At 43.3% G+C, this 18,638-nt stretch overlaps 1 protein-coding gene across 2 annotated transcripts; it reads left to right on the top strand.

Moving 5' to 3' along the window:
• Positions 1 to 1,454: 1,454 nt before the first annotated feature.
• TMEM35 (transmembrane protein 35) lies at positions 1,455 to 17,685 on the top strand. Of its 2 annotated transcripts, none has more exons than XM_011964791.1 (2): positions 1,455 to 1,736; positions 15,933 to 17,685. In XM_011964791.1, exons 1-2 carry the CDS (start codon positions 1,617 to 1,619, stop codon positions 16,314 to 16,316), a joined length of 504 nt encoding a protein of 167 aa, XP_011820181.1. In that variant the 5' UTR covers positions 1,455 to 1,616; the 3' UTR covers positions 16,317 to 17,685. The 2 variants fall into 2 exon arrangements, with proteins under 2 accessions (XP_011820181.1, XP_011820182.1); XM_011964792.1 differs by lacking the exon at positions 1,455 to 1,736 and adding an exon at positions 4,130 to 4,504 and having other exon boundaries at positions 15,933 to 16,857.
• Positions 17,686 to 18,638: the final 953 nt, after the last annotated feature.

The raw sequence follows: 18,638 nt of genomic DNA, 5'->3' as shown, positions 1-18,638 counted from the left end.
CAGCTACTCAGGAGGCTGAGGCAGGAGAATGGCGTGAACCCGGGAGGCGGAGCTTGCAGTGAGCCGAGATCGTGCCACTGCACTCCAGCCTGGGCCACAGAGCAAGACTGCCTTAAAAAAAAAAAAATGTGTCGGACTGGGCTCCGTGGCTCATGCCTGTAATCTCAACACTTTCGGTGGCCGAGGCGGAAGGATCCCTTGAATCCAGGAGTTAGAGATCAGCCTGGACAACATCACAAGGCTCCGACTTCCCAAAAAATAAAAAAATTAGCTGGGCATGGTGGCATGTGCTTGTGATCCCAGCTACTCTGGAGGCTGAGATGGAGGATCACTTGAGTGAGACCTTGTCTCTAAACAAAACAAAACTCTGTATGTGCGTGTGTGTGCGTGCACACTTACAGTGCTAAACAACTTTAAGTGCCACACTAATAGTGAAAAATATTACAGGAGAGGCAGTAGAGCAATTGTTAAGAGCCTGGGCTCTAGAAATGACTGCCTAGGTTTGAAGCCTGGCTCTCCACTTACTAGCTGTATACTCTTGGGCAAGTTACTTACCTTCCCAGCCCCTCAATGTGCCCATTAATAACATGGGGACTCATACTTAGTCCATAGTGTTGCTGTAAAGATTAAATTAGTTAAAACAAGTAGAGGGCAGCGTCTAGCATCTAGTAAACAGTTAACAATTATTGGATATTGTTATAGAAAATTGGAGGAGGGAGAAATCATATCTAACTGAGACTGAATCAGGAAAGGCTTTATGGAGGGGGTGACATTGAAGAGAAGGTTTAATGCTAATGGAAGAGTGATGGCGGGGGGCGGGGTCAAAAGATAGGGAGTTAAAGGTACAGGAGGTGGGAAGGCTTAGGTTGTATGAGGCCATGAGTAGATAGGTGAGTGGTGGCATGTGGCAGTGGGAGCCATTGAAAACTAAATCTCCAAAGAGAGACAGGGGTTAAAATGTTGAGGGCCTTGAATTCTAAATTTAAAACTGGAGTTAACCACTGGCTATGAGAGTCATTAAAGGTTTCTGAGCAAGAGAAAGCCTTCTTTGGCAGCATTGAAGACTGACAGCTTTGCAGTTTTAAACTTGAGTGTTACCAACTTCAGAAACAACTCTCTGAGGACCAACATTTTGATTTAGGGAAAGGAAAGGGGGACAGAAAGGAAGAGATGGAAAAAGGGAGTGAATAACTGAAGGATGATAAGTGGGAGGGGGAGATGAAAAGTGAGCCCAGTGGGAAGGTGGCAGCAAAGCCTGTCTTCCTTAATTCCTCATTCCTGGGGTCACCCGGTGACCGAACTCATACATAACCTCCCTTCTCCCCATTTAAGATGTGAAGTTTCCGTTTTTCGTTTAGGGCTTCATTTAACTTCGAGACTGTCCTTTTGGCCTGTGAGCACACGTAGGGCATTAGGACCCAGAGATTGTTGTAGTGAGAGTGGTTGAATCTCGATCTCTCAATTTTTCTCTCGAGCTCCCTCCTCTCCCTTTGTCATTCTAGCTGCCTGCTGCCTCCGCAGCGTCCCCCCAGCTCTCCCTGTGCTAACTGCCTGCGCCTTGGACAGAGCGGGTGCGCAAATCAGAAGGATTAGTTGGGACCTGCCTTGGCGGCCACATGGCATCCCCCAGAACCATAACTATTGTGGCCCTCTCAGTGGCCCTGGGACTCTTCTTTGTTTTCATGGGGACTATCAAGTTGACCCCCAGGCTCAGCAAGGATGCCTACAGTGAGATGGTAAGTGAAGCATACGGGTGATGAGGAGCGCACTCCCATGGGATTGCGAGGACCTCTCCCCTTTTTTCCTTCTCAGTTTCTGGTACCACCCCCTTAGCCCCTATCCCCACCTGGACCCTCCCTTCTCAACAACTTTGCAGCTCGGAAGGAAGGAGCAGCTGGGCAAGAGCGATTTCTTTTGTGGGCTATGCTGTACTGGAGCCACTGAATGCCAGTTGGGGGAGGGGTTGCCCAGCAAATACCCCCCATCCCAAGTAAACCAGAAGGCTGAGACCTGCATAGCACCTGTCATTGGCAGGAGCCCTTCCCTCCTTCCAGCACACACCCAAAGTCCGGGCAACCAGTCTACAAGTCTGATTCCCTCCCTGTGAGCTAAGAGTTTAGCAAGCAGAGAGTTTATTTATTTTAGAGCAGAACAAAGAGAAAAGAGGGAAAGAGCTGGGAAAAATGGGCTACTAAAACAAGCAATTTTTAGGGACTGGCTGGTATTCCTCATCCCAGGCAGACAGCTGATAGTATTCCTCCAGCCACCTGGGTATGTATCTGGATCCTTGAGACAAAGCATTCTTGGCCCAAATAAAGGTCACTAAGCTCTTGTTTCTTCCCCTTCTCTCAAGGGAGAGCTAGATATTTTGTTTTATTTTGTTTTGTGTGTGAGGTAATCTACAAAATCTGCAAAATCTGCTTTTTCTCTCCTGCAAAACAGTCCGTAATCTCCACCTTGCCTTCTGTGGATGACCAGAGCCTGGCCCTCTGCAGGTTTTCCCCTCTGCAGAGTTGGAATCACGGAAGGTGACTGGCCAAAACATCTCCTCTGCAACCTGGGGGCTGGGCTGCTTTCCCCAGTTGGGCGTGATGAGGACTTGCTCTTATGCTGTGGAGTACTAGGAGATGGCAGGGAATGTTTCCAGCACTTTCGGATCTCACCCCTCTTCGCCTGTCACTTTGCCTCTTCTTTTCCCCACCCCAGCTAAAGGGACTCTGCTTCTTGTTGCCTTTGCCAGACTGCCCGTAATGGGAGGGAGCACATTACTGGGCTCTCAAGGTCAAGAGAGAAAGGAGCTTAGGGGAGGAACAGAAGGGGAAAGAGAAAAGAGGCAAGCCCTGTTAGGGCTGAGGCAGGGAGGAACAGTCTCACACATTGCGAGGAATTCATAGCTCTCCTGAACCCACTGCAGAGCTTTCCAGGGCCCCTTAACGTGAGCTGCAAATGGATGGAGACTGGCAAATTATATTAATAGATGCTCAGAAAATGTTTGCAGGCAGCTCTGGCTTCCGTCTCAGGGTTTAAGCTAGAGCTTTCCATTTCTTCCTCACCGCAGGATCACCCTAGGGTGGGGGAGGGTGGCTAGGACTCAAGGGTTTAGGTCTAGCCCCAGTGGCAAATCCTTACATGCTTCTCCTTCTCCCCTCCCCTCCTCCCAGCATGTTTGACCAGATGGAATTGAAATCAGGTCAAAATGAGTACCCGAGGCAGCCTGCACTGGGAGAAGAGGGATGGGGTGGGGTAGCAGAAGCCACCAAATGACTTGAAGAGGTTGGGACAGAGGGATAGGGTGGAGGAGAAATGCCACTATATTTCTGTCTTGGTGGTAGTAGTTTGGTGTTAGATTATGAATAAATGAACATGCTCTTGCTTTACTTTTCATATGTACATATATTTATATATTTGTGCGTATGCATCATAGGTATTTGTAAGCTTTCCCTAGCCTTAGGGACACACTACCTTTTTTCAGTATGCTCCCTGCCCTCCAGACCCTAGTCAGCTGCTTCAGAGGCCCCCCAAGCTGCACCTTAAGTACAGTGTTAGGCTCTGCAGGCAATCCAACTAAGATGGAGTCACCGGGAAGCTTCCTACCAGCTTGGCAGGAGCTCACAAGGAGGACCAGCCACAAATGGGTTTACAGTATGTTTCTTCCTAGAAATGGAGCTGTCTAGCGCAGCCTAATGAAAGGCAGAAGAAACAAATATGAAGATTTCATATCATACATAGGAACATATTTAAATAGATATAGCGTAACACAGCAATATAGAACCATTGTGTGTGGGTGTGTATGCACACTTCTGCGCTTCTGTGCTAGGGGCATCTAGAGGGAATGGAAAGATTGTATCTAACTGAGAAGTAGACGTCACAATAGTTTGAAGAGGATTTTCAGACTGCCCTTTGCTGGGGTCCTCTCCTGCATTGAGCATCGTGCCATAGACTAGAGATTGCTCTCTGGCATAAAGCTTACTGCATAGTGCCTAGGCTTGGCCCAGCTTTATTCTCGTTCCCATAGGAAAGGGAGGGAAATTCAGTTCTAGTACAGAGAAGGTGCTCAATATGTATTTGTGGAGTGGATGGGTGAATGAATGAGTCATTGTAGCATTGCCTTGGCTTGTTACCACCCTTCAGATTTCTCTGGTTGGCTCTTGATTATGCAGTTCAGGAGCCATTTCTTGCCTCTTAGAGGGACTCTCTAAGAAGCCCCTGTCTCTCGGAAGGAGAGTCTCTCAGAACCCCAACCCTAGATCAGTTGGGATGATTATCCGGGATTTTTTGTTTTCCATTAAGGAGTGATTCCTCTGCATCGAGGAGGTTAGTCATGTATTGACTGCAGTGGCATTTCTTATAAGATCTCAAAGCGTTGTTGCTGCTGTTGTTGTTTTAAGATTATTTGTTCTTTAGAACATCTCTGTGAGGTAGATTTAGTGTATTCGTTATTTTTACTTTACTGATGGATAAACTGAAGCAGAACAAGTTTAATGACATATCCAAGGCAAGGAAGGTAAGCTGTTGTTGGAGCAGAGATGAGAAACCAAGTCCATGACTCAATACTCCCAATAGAAGGATCATTAATGGTTAAAACTATTGGGTTTTTATGGATGTCAGAACTGACAACCGATTCTTGAGAATACCCGGCACAGTCTTCCTCCTTTTATTGTACCAGTTTAACTGCCCAATTCATATTTTCAATTTTGTTTTACTTCAAAATCAATTTTTAAAATTTAGATTTTTGATTTGATTTGATTTGATTTCTTTTTATTTCTTTTTTTCTTTTTCTTTTTTTTTTTTTTTTTTTTTTTTTTTTTGCTTTTCTGCCAACTATTTTTTTATTTGTTTGTTTTGCTTTAAAATCGTTTGTGTAATTCTTAGGTGTTATCTTCTCCAGGGAGAATCATTGCTAAAAAACAAACAAATAACTGTGAAATTTTCTCCTGTTTGTGCTGGAGAAGCCAGCAAGGGTTAGTGGAAAGAGTGCAGGCTTTATAGTCACACAGGCTTGGGTTCAGGTCCTGCTACTCTTGGCGTCTCAGTTTCTTTGTTCATAAAATGGGGATAAGAATGCCTACCACTTAAGAAACAAACCATCCTAAGGAAAAAAAAAAAAAAAAAAAAGGAATGCCTACCTCAGAAGGCTGTAAATATTAACTGAGATTATGTATAAAAGTGTCTGGTACAGTGTTTGCTATAGTGTGTGTTTGAGAAATGCTTTGGGTGAGGCGATTAAAAGAGATTCTATTTTATGCAGTGGTTTCCTAACTGATTTAAATAGCCAGTTTAAGGGACTGAAATCGAGCAAGTATTTATTTATTTATTTATTTATTTATTTATTTATGAGACGGAGTTTCGCTCTTGTTGCCCAGGCTGCAGTGCAATGGTGTGATCTCGGCTCACTGCAACCTCTGCCTCCTGGATTCAAGCGATTCTCCTGCCTCAGCCTCCGGAGTAGATGGGATTATAGGTGTGTGCCACCACGCCTGACTAATTTTTGTATTTTTAGTAGAGATGGGGTTTCACTGTGTTGGCCAGTCTGGTCGTGAACTCCTGACCTCAGGTGATCCACCCATCTTGGCCTCTCAAAGTGCTGGGATTACAGGCATGAGCCACCACCCCCAGCCTGAAATCAAGCATTTGGAAGAACAAGATGCTATTTTCATGTGCCCTTGTGGACAGACCTTTATGCAATCAGTTAATATTGAAAAATCCACACTTGCCGCTGTGTAATGTACAGTGGATCTCATGCAGAACTTCCAGATGCATCTCTGAATAGCCCATTTGGCATGTGTTGTCCCATACCTCCTCCAGATTTAGCAAGTATCATTATAGAGTACTCTAAATCCCACGTGAATTCAACATGACTGGCCATTCCCTTGACTAAATGCCTTTATTAGTTCACTTGAAAATGGGAGACAGCCCTTAAAAGTGCTGGGACGCAGTTTCCTGTGCAGTGACTGGGAACATATAAATAGTTGGCTTGCTTTAAATCTGGTGTTCAGCTTTTTGTAGTAGTGGCTTCATCCTGTAAGCACAGGGGACCACATATGAAAAGGTAAGAAAACACCAAAATCCTGGTGACAATAAAGCCAAGAGATTTTGGTCCTGAGGATGACTGGGCAAGTCCCTGGTTCTTTGCATCCCCTCATAGTAAAGGTTTGTTGATTTGATTTATTTGTTTATGTGTAGTTAAATGCCCTTCTGTTTATGTAATCCTGAGGAAACACTCCCAATATGTTTGGGCAGTTTATTTAATGTCCGTAGGTAATATTTTAAGCTCCCAATCACTGCTATTGTTTTCCAACTAGGTAATAAGATAGTAATTTACTGATGCTTAGACCACTCTCTGAGGTGGTACAGTATGTTTATTTTCAGAGAGGAAACAGACCCTGAGATGCGAAGCAGCTTTGCTTAGTTCACACAGTCTGCCATCACAAGCTAAACTATGTGTTAGAGTTTATGTTGGGGAGCTTGTAGCCTCTCAGTATGGACAAAAGCAGAGTTTGTTTCAGAGAGATCTTTGACTGACAGCAGGAGTCAGTCTTCTGCCCTAAGATGCAATCTGGGAAGCATCCACTTTGACTGGTAGGATCAAGCTTGCCAGCTTCCTCTTTAGGTGGGCATTATATGACAATGGAAAGTAGAATAGGTCGGGAGTTCAAGACCAGCCTGACTAACATGGAGAAGCCCCATCTCTACTAAAAATACAAAATTAGCTGGGCGTGGTGGTGCATGCCTGTAATCCCAGCTACTCTGGTGGCTGAGGCAAGAGAATCGCTTGAACCTGGGAGGCAGAGGGTGTGGTGAGCCGAGATCGCACCATTTCACTCCAGCCTGGGCAACAAGAGTGAAACTACATCTAAAAAAAAAAAAAAAAAGATGTTTATCATTCATGTGGCAATTTGGCGATTAAATATGTAATGACTTTTTATTACATTTAAACAATGATCTGTGATTCACACGGGCTTTATTTCTTACAGAGATTCAGAAAAATCACACATGAGTCAGTACATTTTGCAGCACTTATGTAGGCTTTATGGTTTAAGATAGCAACCAGGCTGAGATTTTTTGCCAAAATATATTTTTATCAGTGCTTTCTTCTGCTTTCATATAGTTTTTTTTTCCTTGTAAATCTTATTGAAGTATAACATATATACTGAAACATGCACATAGCATAAGTATGCAGCTCAAGGAATTTTCAGAACATTCCCGTGTAACCAAGCATTCATTTTAAGAAAAAGCACATTGCCATGTGCTGTGGCTCATGTCTGTAATCTCAGCACTTTGGGAGGCCGAGGTGGGTGGATCACCTGATGTCAGGAGTTCGAGACCAGCCTGGGCAACACGGCAAAACCCCGTCTCTACTAAAAATACAAAAATTAGCTGGGCTTAGTGGTGGGCACCTGTAATCCCAGCTACTTGGGAGGCTGAAGCAGGATAATTGCTTAAACCCAGGAGGCAGAGGTTGCAGTGAGCCAAGATTGTGCTACTGCACTATAGCCTGGGTGACAGAGTGAGACTCTATCTCAAAAAAAAAAAAAAAAAAGCCACAAAAAACACCACATGACCAGCACCCCAGAAACCTTCCTCATGGCCCCTTCCAGTTACTACCCCCCTCAAGGGTAATTACTATCCTGACTTCTAACAACATAAGTCAATTGTACCTGATTTTGAACTTTATATAAATGGAATTCTACAGTATATTAGCCAATTTATCTTTTCCTTTTACTTAATTGGCATGAGTGAACTGAACTGGACACTACTTGCTCAGTGTTCTCATTTTGTATTTTGTCCTGTTAGCTGGCTTGGGCTGGTTATTAATTGTAATCAAAGATTAATATTATTTGACAGTTTTGAGCTATTCAAATTCAATGTCATTAATATGAGATCATGGATCTTGCTGTGTGGTGAAGAATAAATGACAAAAAGGAAAAAAAAAAGGTATGACTAAAGAAAGGCTCTGGCTGGGCACGGTCGCTCACACCTGTAATCCCAGCACTTTGGGAAGCTGAGTTGGGTGTATCACCTGAGGCCAGGAGTTCTAGACCAGCCTGGCCAACATGGTGAAACCCCATCTCTACTGAAAATACAAAAATTAGCTGGGCACGTCAGCGGGCGCCTGTAGTCCCAGCTGTTTGGGAGGCTAAGGCAGGAGAATTGCTTGAACCCGGGAGGTGGAGGCTGCAGTGAGCTGAGATCACACAGCTGCACTCTAGCGTGGGTGACAGAATAAGAATTCATCTCAAAAAAAAGAAAAAAATAATAAATTTAAAAAATTAAAAGGCTCTACAGGCCGGGCACGTTGGCTCACGCCTGTAATCCCAGCACTTTGGGAGGCTGAGGCGGGTGGATCACGAGGTCAAGAGATCGAGACCATCCTGGCCAACGTGGTGAAACTCTGTCTCTAGTAAAAATACAAAAAAAAAAAAAAAAAAAAAAATTAGCTGAGCATGGTGGCACACGCCTGTAATCTCAGCTACTCAGGAGGCTGAGGCTGGAGAATCGCTTGAACCTGGGAGGCAGAGGTTGCAGTGAGCCAAGATCGCACAACTGCACTCCAGCCTGGCGAGAGTGAGACTCTGTCTCAAAAATAAAAATAAATAAAATAACAAAATAACAAAAAATAAAAGGTTCCATATGCTTTTGACTCATGTCTGAATCAGAATGTCCTCATACCACAAGAATGGACCTGTTTGATTCATCAATGATTTTGTTATTAAATTACTGTGGCTTGCAAACATATGGATTTCTAATTGTGTGTGGGGTTTTTTTGTTTTTTGTTTTTTGTTTTTTTGACAGCGTCTGGCTCTATCACCCAGGCTGGAGTGAAGTGGCATGGTCTCGGCTCACCGTAACCTCTACCTCCCAGGTTCAAATGATTCTCCTGCCTCAGCCTCCCAAGTAGTTGGGACTACAGACGTGTGACACCACGCTTGGCTAATTTTTGTATTTTTAGTAGAGATGGGGTTTTGCCATGTTGGCCAGGCTGGTCTCAAACTCCTGACCTCAGGTGATCCACCCGTTTTGGCCTCCCAAAGTACTGGAGTTATAGATGTGAGCCACTGCACCCGGCCTAATTGTGTGGCTCGTTAATGATCAAATGTGTGTGTGTTGTCCTCAGCTGATGCTATGACACTTTGATTATTTACCTAAATCTCCAAAATGCTCTTTTGATTTACTGAATCTGAGGGGAAACTAAGGTAATAAAATACTTAGTAATTTTCTCCAAGCAATTTAGTGGCAAAACTAAAATTGGAATTCAGCTTAAGAATCCCAGTCCAGGGATATTGCTAGATGATTGCCTTTGATTGCAGGGGCTTGAAACATTTAACTAAACCCGTCTTTTTCCTGTTTTTCCTCCCCCTATATGGAAACTATGGTTTCAGAGCCTGGGTTATTGCAATGGAAAGAATACAGACCTAACAAACTGAATTGCAAGAGCCTTTTAAGAAAGTGAATCTGTCAACTCTCTTTATTATTACTATCCGTACAATTAAAGTCTTTAGAGACCTAGTTACTATAGACTCAAGACATGTGACCCTTCTATTGTTTAACTTGAGGTGGCCTGGACCAAGCATAATGAGGGGGCTCGCAATAATAGGATTCTTTTTTTTTTTTTTATTTTTTGAGAAGGAGTTTTGCTCTTATTGCACAGGCTAGAGTGCAATGGCATGGCCTCGGCTCACTGCAACCTCTGCCTCTCGGGTTCAAGCAATTCTCCTGCCTCAGCCTCCTGAGTAGCTGGGATTACAGGCATGCGCCACTACGCCCAGCTTATGTTGTACTTTTAGTAGAGATGGGGTTCCTCTATGTTTGTCAGGCTGGTTTCGAACTCCCAACCTCAGGTGATCTGCCCGCCTCAGCCTCCCAAAGTGCTGGGATTACAGGCGTGAACCACTGCGCCCGGCCAATAGGATTCTTTTGATGTCACTATTCTACTCCACAGGAGAAAGATTGATGGCTTCCTATAATGTCAAGACCCATCCAAGCTTAGTCCCATCTCCAATAAACTAAACATTCCCTCTTTGGAGTCCTAGAAAATAAATCCTATCTGTACCTACTCAGCTTTCAATGAAAGATTTGATAAAATGGCTTATCCACATGCAGTTTCCTCTTGAGAAACAGAGGAAAGAAAGAAGCAACAGTTACATAAAAATATCCACAGCTGCAGTTTAAGAGGTTAACTAAAATAAAAAAGTAATATGCAGTTCTACTAAATGGAGAGAAAAAAGATTACTGAAGTTATAGGAACTTGATTTAAAACATGGAGTTTGGCCCCAGGCTACAGATTGCACTATAGTATAGATAAGAATTTATACCTGAATGATGGGTGGTTAAGCCCTAGTCAAAAAAGAAGTGTTTCCAGAACCCACTCAGCCAGCATCCGGAAGTCTTGGCTCCTAACTGACTATAAGAAACTCATCCAGGCCGGGCGCGGTGGCTCAAGCCTGTAATCCCAGCACTTTGGGAGGCCGAGACGGGCGGATCACGAGTTCAGGAGATCGAGACCATCCTGGCTAACACGGTGAAACCCCGTCTCTACTAAAATACAAAAAAAATTAGCCGGGCGAGGTGGCGGGCGCCTGTACTCCCAGCTACTCGGGAGGCTGAGGCAGGAGAATCACTTGAACCCGGGAGGCAGAGGTTGCAGTGAGCCAAGATCGCACCATTGCACTCCAGCCTGGGCAACAGTGAGACTCCGTCTTAAAATAAATAAATAAATAAATGTGAGACTCCATCTCAAAATAAATAAATAAATAAATAAATAAATAAATAAATAAATAATAAAAATACAAAAATTAGCCGGGCGTGGTGGTGTGCGCCTGTAGTCGCAGCTACTTGGGAGGCTGAGGCAGAAGAATCGCTTGAACCCAGGAGGCAGAGGTTGCAGTGAGCTGAGATCATGCCACTGCACTCCAGCCTGGGTGACAGAGCGAGACTCGACTCAAAAAGCAAACAAACAAACAAAAAACTCATCCTGTCTTTTGTGTTTATCACATCAGAAGTTTACACTTAGGATTTAGGAATTGCCTCTTGAGAACCTTTGTGTTGCTAATTAGAAATGGCCCTTACTGGCCAAGCGTGGTGGCTCATGCCTGTAATCCCAACACTTTGGGAGGCTGAGGCAGGAGGATCACTTGAGCGCTGGAGCTTGAGACAGGCCTAGACAACATAGTGAGACCCAGTCTCTATAAAAAAATTTAAAAGAGATTAGCCAGGCACGGTGGCACAAGCCTGTAGGCCCAGCTACTGAGGAGGCTGAGGCGGGAGGATCACTTGAGCCTGGGAGGTAGAGGCTGCAGTGAGCCCTGATGGTGCCACTGTACTCCCACCTGGGTGACAGCGAGACCCTCAGAAGTGTTAAGAGGCCGGGCATGGTGGCTGACGCCTGTAATCCTAACACCTGAAGTCAGGAGTTCGAGAAGAGCCTGGCCAACATAATGAAAACCCGTCTCTACTAAAAATACAAAAATTAGCTGGACGTGGGGGTGCAAGCCTGTAATCACAGCTACTCAGGAGACTGAGACAGGAGAATCGCTTGAGCTTGGGAAGCAGAGTTTGCAGTGAGCTGAGCCACTGTACTCCAGTCTGGGTGACAGAGTGGGACTCTGCCTCAAAAAAAAAAAAAAGTATTATGGAAGCCTCTGGGGTCTACATTTTTTCCCCGTAACGTCCCCCTGCTACCATCACCAGAGTGCAAAGGGCAAAGGATAAGGCAGGTGGCATGTATTTAGGTTAATGAGAGGAAAGGGATGGGCTTCTCACCACCACCAGGTACCCTAAACCTCAGCTCAGCTCTGCCCCACATGGGTCTGGCTCCTTTCAGCCCAAGGTTTTACTCTGCCTACTGGTCAACCTCTCTCCTAATTTCTCTATGAAAAATCCTTGATTTAATCTAAGATGGGAAGAGAGAGGAAGAATGACTAACACTTTGTATTTCCATATAGGCTCAGGAACAGGGTAGGGACTAGGGTGAGGTAGAATTTTAAATAAGGACAGTCTCTGACAAGGCAGGTTTAGGGAGAAGTGAGTGAAGCAGGGTCGTGCAAGTGTAACGTCAGAGCCTATTTTTATTTAAAAGTTTCATATTGTGTTCATCATGGATATTGTTTACCTTGATTAGTGAGTGTTTTTGGTGCCCCCTTAAATTTTCCACCCAAAGTAAGTAGCCTTGCTGACTTTACCCTAGTCCAGGCTTGTTCAGGACCTTTCAAATAATTTGCTCAGAGACACCCAACTAGAAAGCGGCAGGAGCACTTTGGAAAGTTAAGGCAGGCTACATAGCCAGGCGCTGTCTCTAAAAACAGCAACAACAACAAACAAAACAAAGCAAAAGAATTAGCCGGGCATGATGGTGCATACCCTGTAGTCCCAGCAACTCAGGAGGCTGAGGCAAGGTGGGAGAATTGCTTTTGAGCGACAGAGGTAGAGGCCGCAGTGAGCTCTGATCCCACCACTGCACTCCAGCCTCAGTGACAGAGTGACAGTCCATATAAAAAAAAAAAAGACTAGAAAGTGGCAGAGCTGGGATTTGACGCCAAGTCTGTTTGCATCCAAACCATGCTTTTTTCTAAACCATTAGTCTTTTAAGAGTCCTCATAGGCAATTATCTGGGGCCACTCATAATTAATCCATTACGTAAAGGTGCATTTGCTTGTTAATATTTGTTCTAAATCTAGAGTGTGTGAACACTAGTTTAAGTGCCAGATGCTTCTGAGAGGTCAAGTTGGCTTTGTGCCTCATTCTTACACTTGTCTAGCATTTGGCACTTTTGACTATTCTCTTCTTAAAACTTATCTTGGTGTCCATGACCTGATCTCTCCTGGTTTTCCTCCTGCTTTTCTGACCATACTTTCTTCTATCTGCTTTATGGACTCTCTCTTTCCATTTCTTTTTTTTTTTTTTTTTTTTTTTTTTTTTTTTTTTTTTTTGAGACAGAGTCTTGCTCTGTTGCCCAGGCTTGCGTCATTTTGACTCACTGAAACCTCTGCCTCCTGGGCTCAAGTGATTCTCGTGCCTCAGCCTCCCAGGTAGCTGGGATTACAGGTATGTGCCACCATGCCCAGCTAATTTTTGTATTTTTTTTTTTTTAAGTATTAACAGGGTTTCGCCATATTGGCCAGGCTGGTCTTGAACTCCTGGCCTCAGGTGATCTGCCCACCTCGGCCTCCCAAAGTGCTGAGATTAAGGCATGAGCCACCACGCCCAGCCTCACCTGCTCTACTTTTAAGATTCCACTCCAAATTTTCTGTCACTATGTAGGGAGATTTGACCACTCCCTCTGGTGTGCCTATACTGTTCCTGCTACATAATTGTATCCAGCACTTATAACACTTTATTGCACTTGTGTATTTACATATCTGCTCTTCCCCTTATAAACCTCAAACTTCAGGAAGACAGGACCTTTGAATAATTGACACTTATATCCAGAGAACCCAGTACAGTGCCTAGCACAAGGAGGCACTTAATAAATATTGAACTCAGACGAGAGCACCTCCTGGAAAGCAAAAAAAAAAAAAAAAAAAAAAAAAAAAAAAAAAGAAAAAAAGAAAGAAAGAAAATAAACATTGAATGGATGAATGGATACTAAATGCAAACAAAGCAGTGGACCAACCCAATAAGACACTTGATAAAATCTCATCAATTTACTCCAAAATGGGGAACACGTTAAAATGGATAGTGAAAAATATGAATGATCTATAACTCGAAGGTCAATATAATTCTGTTACTTTGTGATCTTATATAGATCTCTATTTATGTACCACTAACTGTGCTGCTTTATGTTGTTTACATATCTGTTTCCCCCTACTAGTCTGAAAGCTTCATTACCCTGTCTTATTTATCTCTGCATCATTGATGCAAAACCCATAACAGGTGTGCAATAAATAGTTCTTGAATCAAAATTAAGGAATGAGGCCAGGCACAATGGCTCACACCTGTAATTCCAGCACTTTGGGAGGCCGAGGTGGGCGGATCACCTGAGTCAGGAGTTCGAGCCCAGCCTGGCCAATATGGCGAAACCCCATCTTTACTAAAAATACAAGAAAAAAAAAAATCAGCCAGGCGTGGTGGTGCACGCCTGTAAACCCAGCTATGCGGGAGGCTGAGGCAGGAGAATCGCTTGAACCCGGGAGGCAGACGTCGCAGTGAGCCAAGATTCCACCACTGCACTCCAGCCTGGGCGACAGAGTGAGACTCCGTCTCAAAAGAATGAAAAATAAAATAAAATAAAAATTAAGGAATGAAGCCAGCCAAAGTAGCTTCTTATAAAGGTTTGGGGATTTATCTCAATGAAATGAGACTGATTTTGTCTTACTATACTTTAAAGATATATAAAGGGCTGACATTTGCATACATTTTTATTTTTCTATTTTCTCAGCAAACACTTTCATTTTTATAGATTCTACAAATATAAACTCCAGATTCTCTCTTTTCTGAAATATCACAGATTCCAATTTAGGGAAGTTCAAATTAGTGAAGCTTTACCATACTGTGCCTTGCCTTGTTTCATTTTGCTTAGTATTCATATGCACCTGGGTTTTGACAAAGCAGGCACTAGAAAATATGGATGTGGCTAACATGTACCAATTTTTATGGGCCTAGTGAATTTTTTAAAAATCTTTTAATTTAATTAAATTAATTAATTAATTAATTAATTTAGAGATAGAGTCTTGCTCTGTCACCCAGGCTGGAGCACAGTGGCATGATCTTGGCTCACTGCAACCTCTGCCTCATGGGTTCAAGTGATTCTCCTGCCTCAGCCTCCCGAGTAGCTGGGATTACAGGCATGCCCCACCACACCCGGCTAATTTTTGTATTTTTAGTAGAGATGAGGTTTCACCATGTTGGCCAGGCTGTTCTAGACCTCCTGACCTGAGGTGATCTGCCCGCCTTGGCCTCCCAAAATGTTGGGATTACAGGCGTGAGCCACTGTGCCTGGCTAAAAAAAAATTCTTAATGCTATTTATGATTTATAATCATAAATGTTTTTAAACTATAAAATCAAATTATCCACCCTATTACCTTTGGTGCTTGTCTTAGTCCATTCAGACTGGTATAATAAAATAGCATAAACTGGGTAGCTTATAAACAACAGAAATGTATTTCTCACAGTTCTGTAGGCTGAGAAGTCCAAGATCAAGGCAGCAGCAGTTTGGCGTCTATTGAGGACCCACTTTCTCTTCATAGATGGTGCCTTCTAACTGTGTCCTCACATGGCAGAAGGGGCAAGTCAGCTCTCTGAGGCCTCTTTTATAAAGGAATTAATCTCATTTAGGAACACTCCATCCTCATGGACATAATCATTTCCCAAAGCCCCACCTACTAATACCATCATCTTGGGGGTTATGATTTCAACATATGATTTTTGTTGGGGACACAAACATTCAGACCATAGCAAAGATGCTACTAAGGTTTAAATCATAGGGATTCCAGCAGATTGCTTGGTGTTTTTCTTTCTTTCTTTCTTTCTTTTTTTTTTTTTAGATGGAGTCTCACTCTGTCACCCAGGCTGGAGTGCAGTGGTGCAATCTCGGCTCACTGCAATCTCCACCTCCTGAGTTCAAACCATTCTTGTGTCTCAGACTCCCAAGTAGCTGGGATTACAGGTGTCCACCACCACTCCTGGCTAATTTTTGTATTTTTAGTAGAGATGGGGTTTCACCATGTTGGCCAGGCTGTCTCCAATTCCCGGCCTCAGGTGATCTGCCCGCCTCGGCCTCCCAAAGTGCTGGGATTACAGGTGTGAGTCACTGTGCCTGGTCTCTAAGTTTAATTACATATAATTAAGATATGAAAAATTATATATAATGGGACACCAGTGGCTAGTGTGAAAGGGGAATGGAGGTAGGGAAGGAGGACTCTGCTTGTGTTTTCTTAATTCTAATGTTAAAATCATGGTTAATGCAGTAATTTCCTTACAATATTTCCCACTCTAGAAACGTGCTTACAAGAGCTATGTTCGAGCCCTCCCTCTGCTGAAGAAAATGGGGATCAATTCCATTCTCCTCCGAAAAAGCATTGGTGCCCTTGAGGTGGCCTGTGGCATCGTCATGACCCTTGTGCCCGGGCGTCCCAAAGATGTAGCCAACTTCTTCCTACTCTTGCTGGTGTTGGCTGTGCTCTTCTTCCACCAGCTGGTCGGTGATCCTCTCAAACGCTACGCCCATGCTCTGGTGTTTGGAATCCTGCTCACCTGCCGCCTGCTGATTGCCCGCAAGCCTGAAGACCGGTCTTCTGAGAAGAAGCCTTTGCCAGGGAATGCTGAGGAGCAACCCTCCTTATATGAGAAGGCCCCTCAGGGCAAAGTGAAGGTGTCATAGGAAAGTGGAAGTACAAAGCGTGGACCTTCCAGGCAGTTGTGTCCATGACACCAAGAAGATGTCAGTGTGTGTTTTTCATTTGATTTATTTATCTTGGGGAAAGGGAAAAATGTAATCTGCAAGTTAATGACCCTATTGGCTTGTGTACATCTATATGCTAAAATGACTTCCCCACATTGACATTTGTGCACCACCTTTAATCACTCTGGGGCAACTCTCACATCTTGCTGCATGTACATGTATATGGCTACTATTGAAGTGTAATTGTGAGATGGACTCCAACAAGCATTGTGTGTGGGAAAATGTATTTAACTACTGTGTGTGTGTGCGCGCGCGCCCATGCATACACACACGAGCAGAGAAATCTCTGATCTTGAACTAATCCTGCACAGGCATCCTTCCCTTTATAGATTGATTCCAGCAAAGGCAGAATAAAACAAATTTCCTATAAAGAGAATTCTGATATAAAACAAGTCATGTAGTCCCATGGCCGGGAATCTCTCCATAGATGCTGAAAACTTAAACTTACTACTTTAGGAAAAAAAAATTCAATTTCGGACACTGAGTTATATATGAAATTAATTAGGCTCTATTCCAACAGTTGTTTAAATTTTAAATAGTCCATATTGAGTTTAATTAAAACAAGGGATGCATGCAGTCAAATTGATAATTTAATTCTTCAAGTGATAATATAGGAAGTTTCACCTTGCCTTTGTCCGAGCCCCACCTATTAAACCCCTTTACTCACAGTTTGAAACTGAAGCAGTAAACTTGTTTCCAGACATCTTTTACAGATTGTCTTAAGCCCAAAGTTGCCTCACTTCCACTATTCTCAGTAGCCAACCACGATTTGGCAGCTGCTCCACTGTTAGGGTTGAGGGAACAGGGATCAGTCCTATTAGAAGTCTGTGAGTCTCAAACTCTACCTGTTCTCTGCAATCATCCAAAATTTGAAAAGGAAGCTATATCCAGTGTTTCATTACCAAACAGATTCACTACTCTTACTGATTCTTCACTGAGCTTTGCTAGTATAAGCAGAGTTCCAAGTCCCCCCTAGGGGTTGTCTCTACACTTCTTTATCATTCCAGTGGGTGGAGTTTAGCTGAGGGAAGGACATTTCATAAGGGTTAGTTGGACTGAGCAGTATGGACATTTGCTTTTTTCATTACGTACTGTTGTTTTTCCTTGTTAGATGTGCTTTGGTGGTTTTAATATTGTGCCAGGGATGGGGAAATGGGTGGGGGTTGTGTGTGTGGGAAGAGTACTTATTATTGTGTTTTCTTCAGTGTAATTGTTCTTGGTAATTGATACCTCTCTGTTTTATTTCTCTCATTCTTTCAAAATAAAACTTTTTGAAATTTGGAGGAAACTGTCTGGATAAATACTGAAAATCTGGAAAGTAAGGATCATATCAAAGGATTTAGCCTCTCTTTTTCTGAGTCTGGATGAAGGAGGAGAGGAAAGAGAAGAGGGAGTTTAATCACTTAATATGCTAATGAGGTTGCCAAGTTTCCAATTTCTTTTTTTTCTTTTTCTTATTTTTTTTGAGACATGGTCTTGCTCTGTTGCCCAGACTGTAGTGCAGTAGTGTGATCACAGTTCACTGCAGCCTCAATTTACCAGGTTCAAGTGATCCTTCCACCTCAGCCTCCCGAATAGCTGGGGCTACAGGCATACGCCACCATGCTGGCTAATTTTTTTTTTGTAGAGACGGGATTTTGCCATAGTGCCCAGTCTGACCTCGGACCCCTGGGCTCAAGCAGTCCGCTTGGCCCGGTCTTCCACAGTGCTGGGATTACAGGTGTGAGCCACCTCGCCTGGCCCAACTTTCCAATTTTATTTACGTTTCCCCACACTTTTGTGATGTTAGCACACAAGACAGAAAGCCACGTAATTAGGATCTCAATACAATTTCCAGGTTTGGGAGTTTTGCTTAATTAGGTGATGCCAAGAGAAGTTCGAAAAATGATTTCGGAGAAAATTGAAGGTGTATCAAAGGTGAATCACTATCTTTCACTATATATATATACACACACACACATATACACATATCTATATACACACACATATATACATGTATATACACATATCTATATAGATACACACACATGTACACATATATCTCCACAAAGTGGTACAAGTTGCACTGCCACGGACTTTTCACATTAGGCAAGATATTTCACCACTCAGGGCTCCAGTTTCACCATCTACAAAAAGAAGGTTGTCGAAACCTTAAATTTCCTTCCAATTTGCATTTCTTGGAGCCTATGAAACATGATTAAAAACATGAAAAATTATTCAAGAAATTTTCAATTTTATTAA

This window comes from Mandrillus leucophaeus, unplaced genomic scaffold (assembly GCF_000951045.1).
Source record: "Mandrillus leucophaeus isolate KB7577 unplaced genomic scaffold, Mleu.le_1.0 Scaffold706, whole genome shotgun sequence".
Classification (NCBI taxonomy): domain Eukaryota; kingdom Metazoa; phylum Chordata; class Mammalia; order Primates; family Cercopithecidae; genus Mandrillus; species Mandrillus leucophaeus.
The sequence above is the reverse complement of the archived record's forward strand: the minus strand, read 5'-3'. Positions and strand labels throughout refer to the sequence as shown.

Coding starts and splice junctions, on each gene's coding strand:
- TMEM35 (XM_011964791.1), top strand. CDS start 1,617: ATGGCATCCCCCAGAACCATAACTATTGTGGCCCTCTCAGTGGCCCTG. Junction 1,737..15,932: donor AGGATGCCTACAGTGAGATG/GTAAGTGAAGCA, acceptor TTCCCACTCTAG/AAACGTGCTTACAAGAGCTA.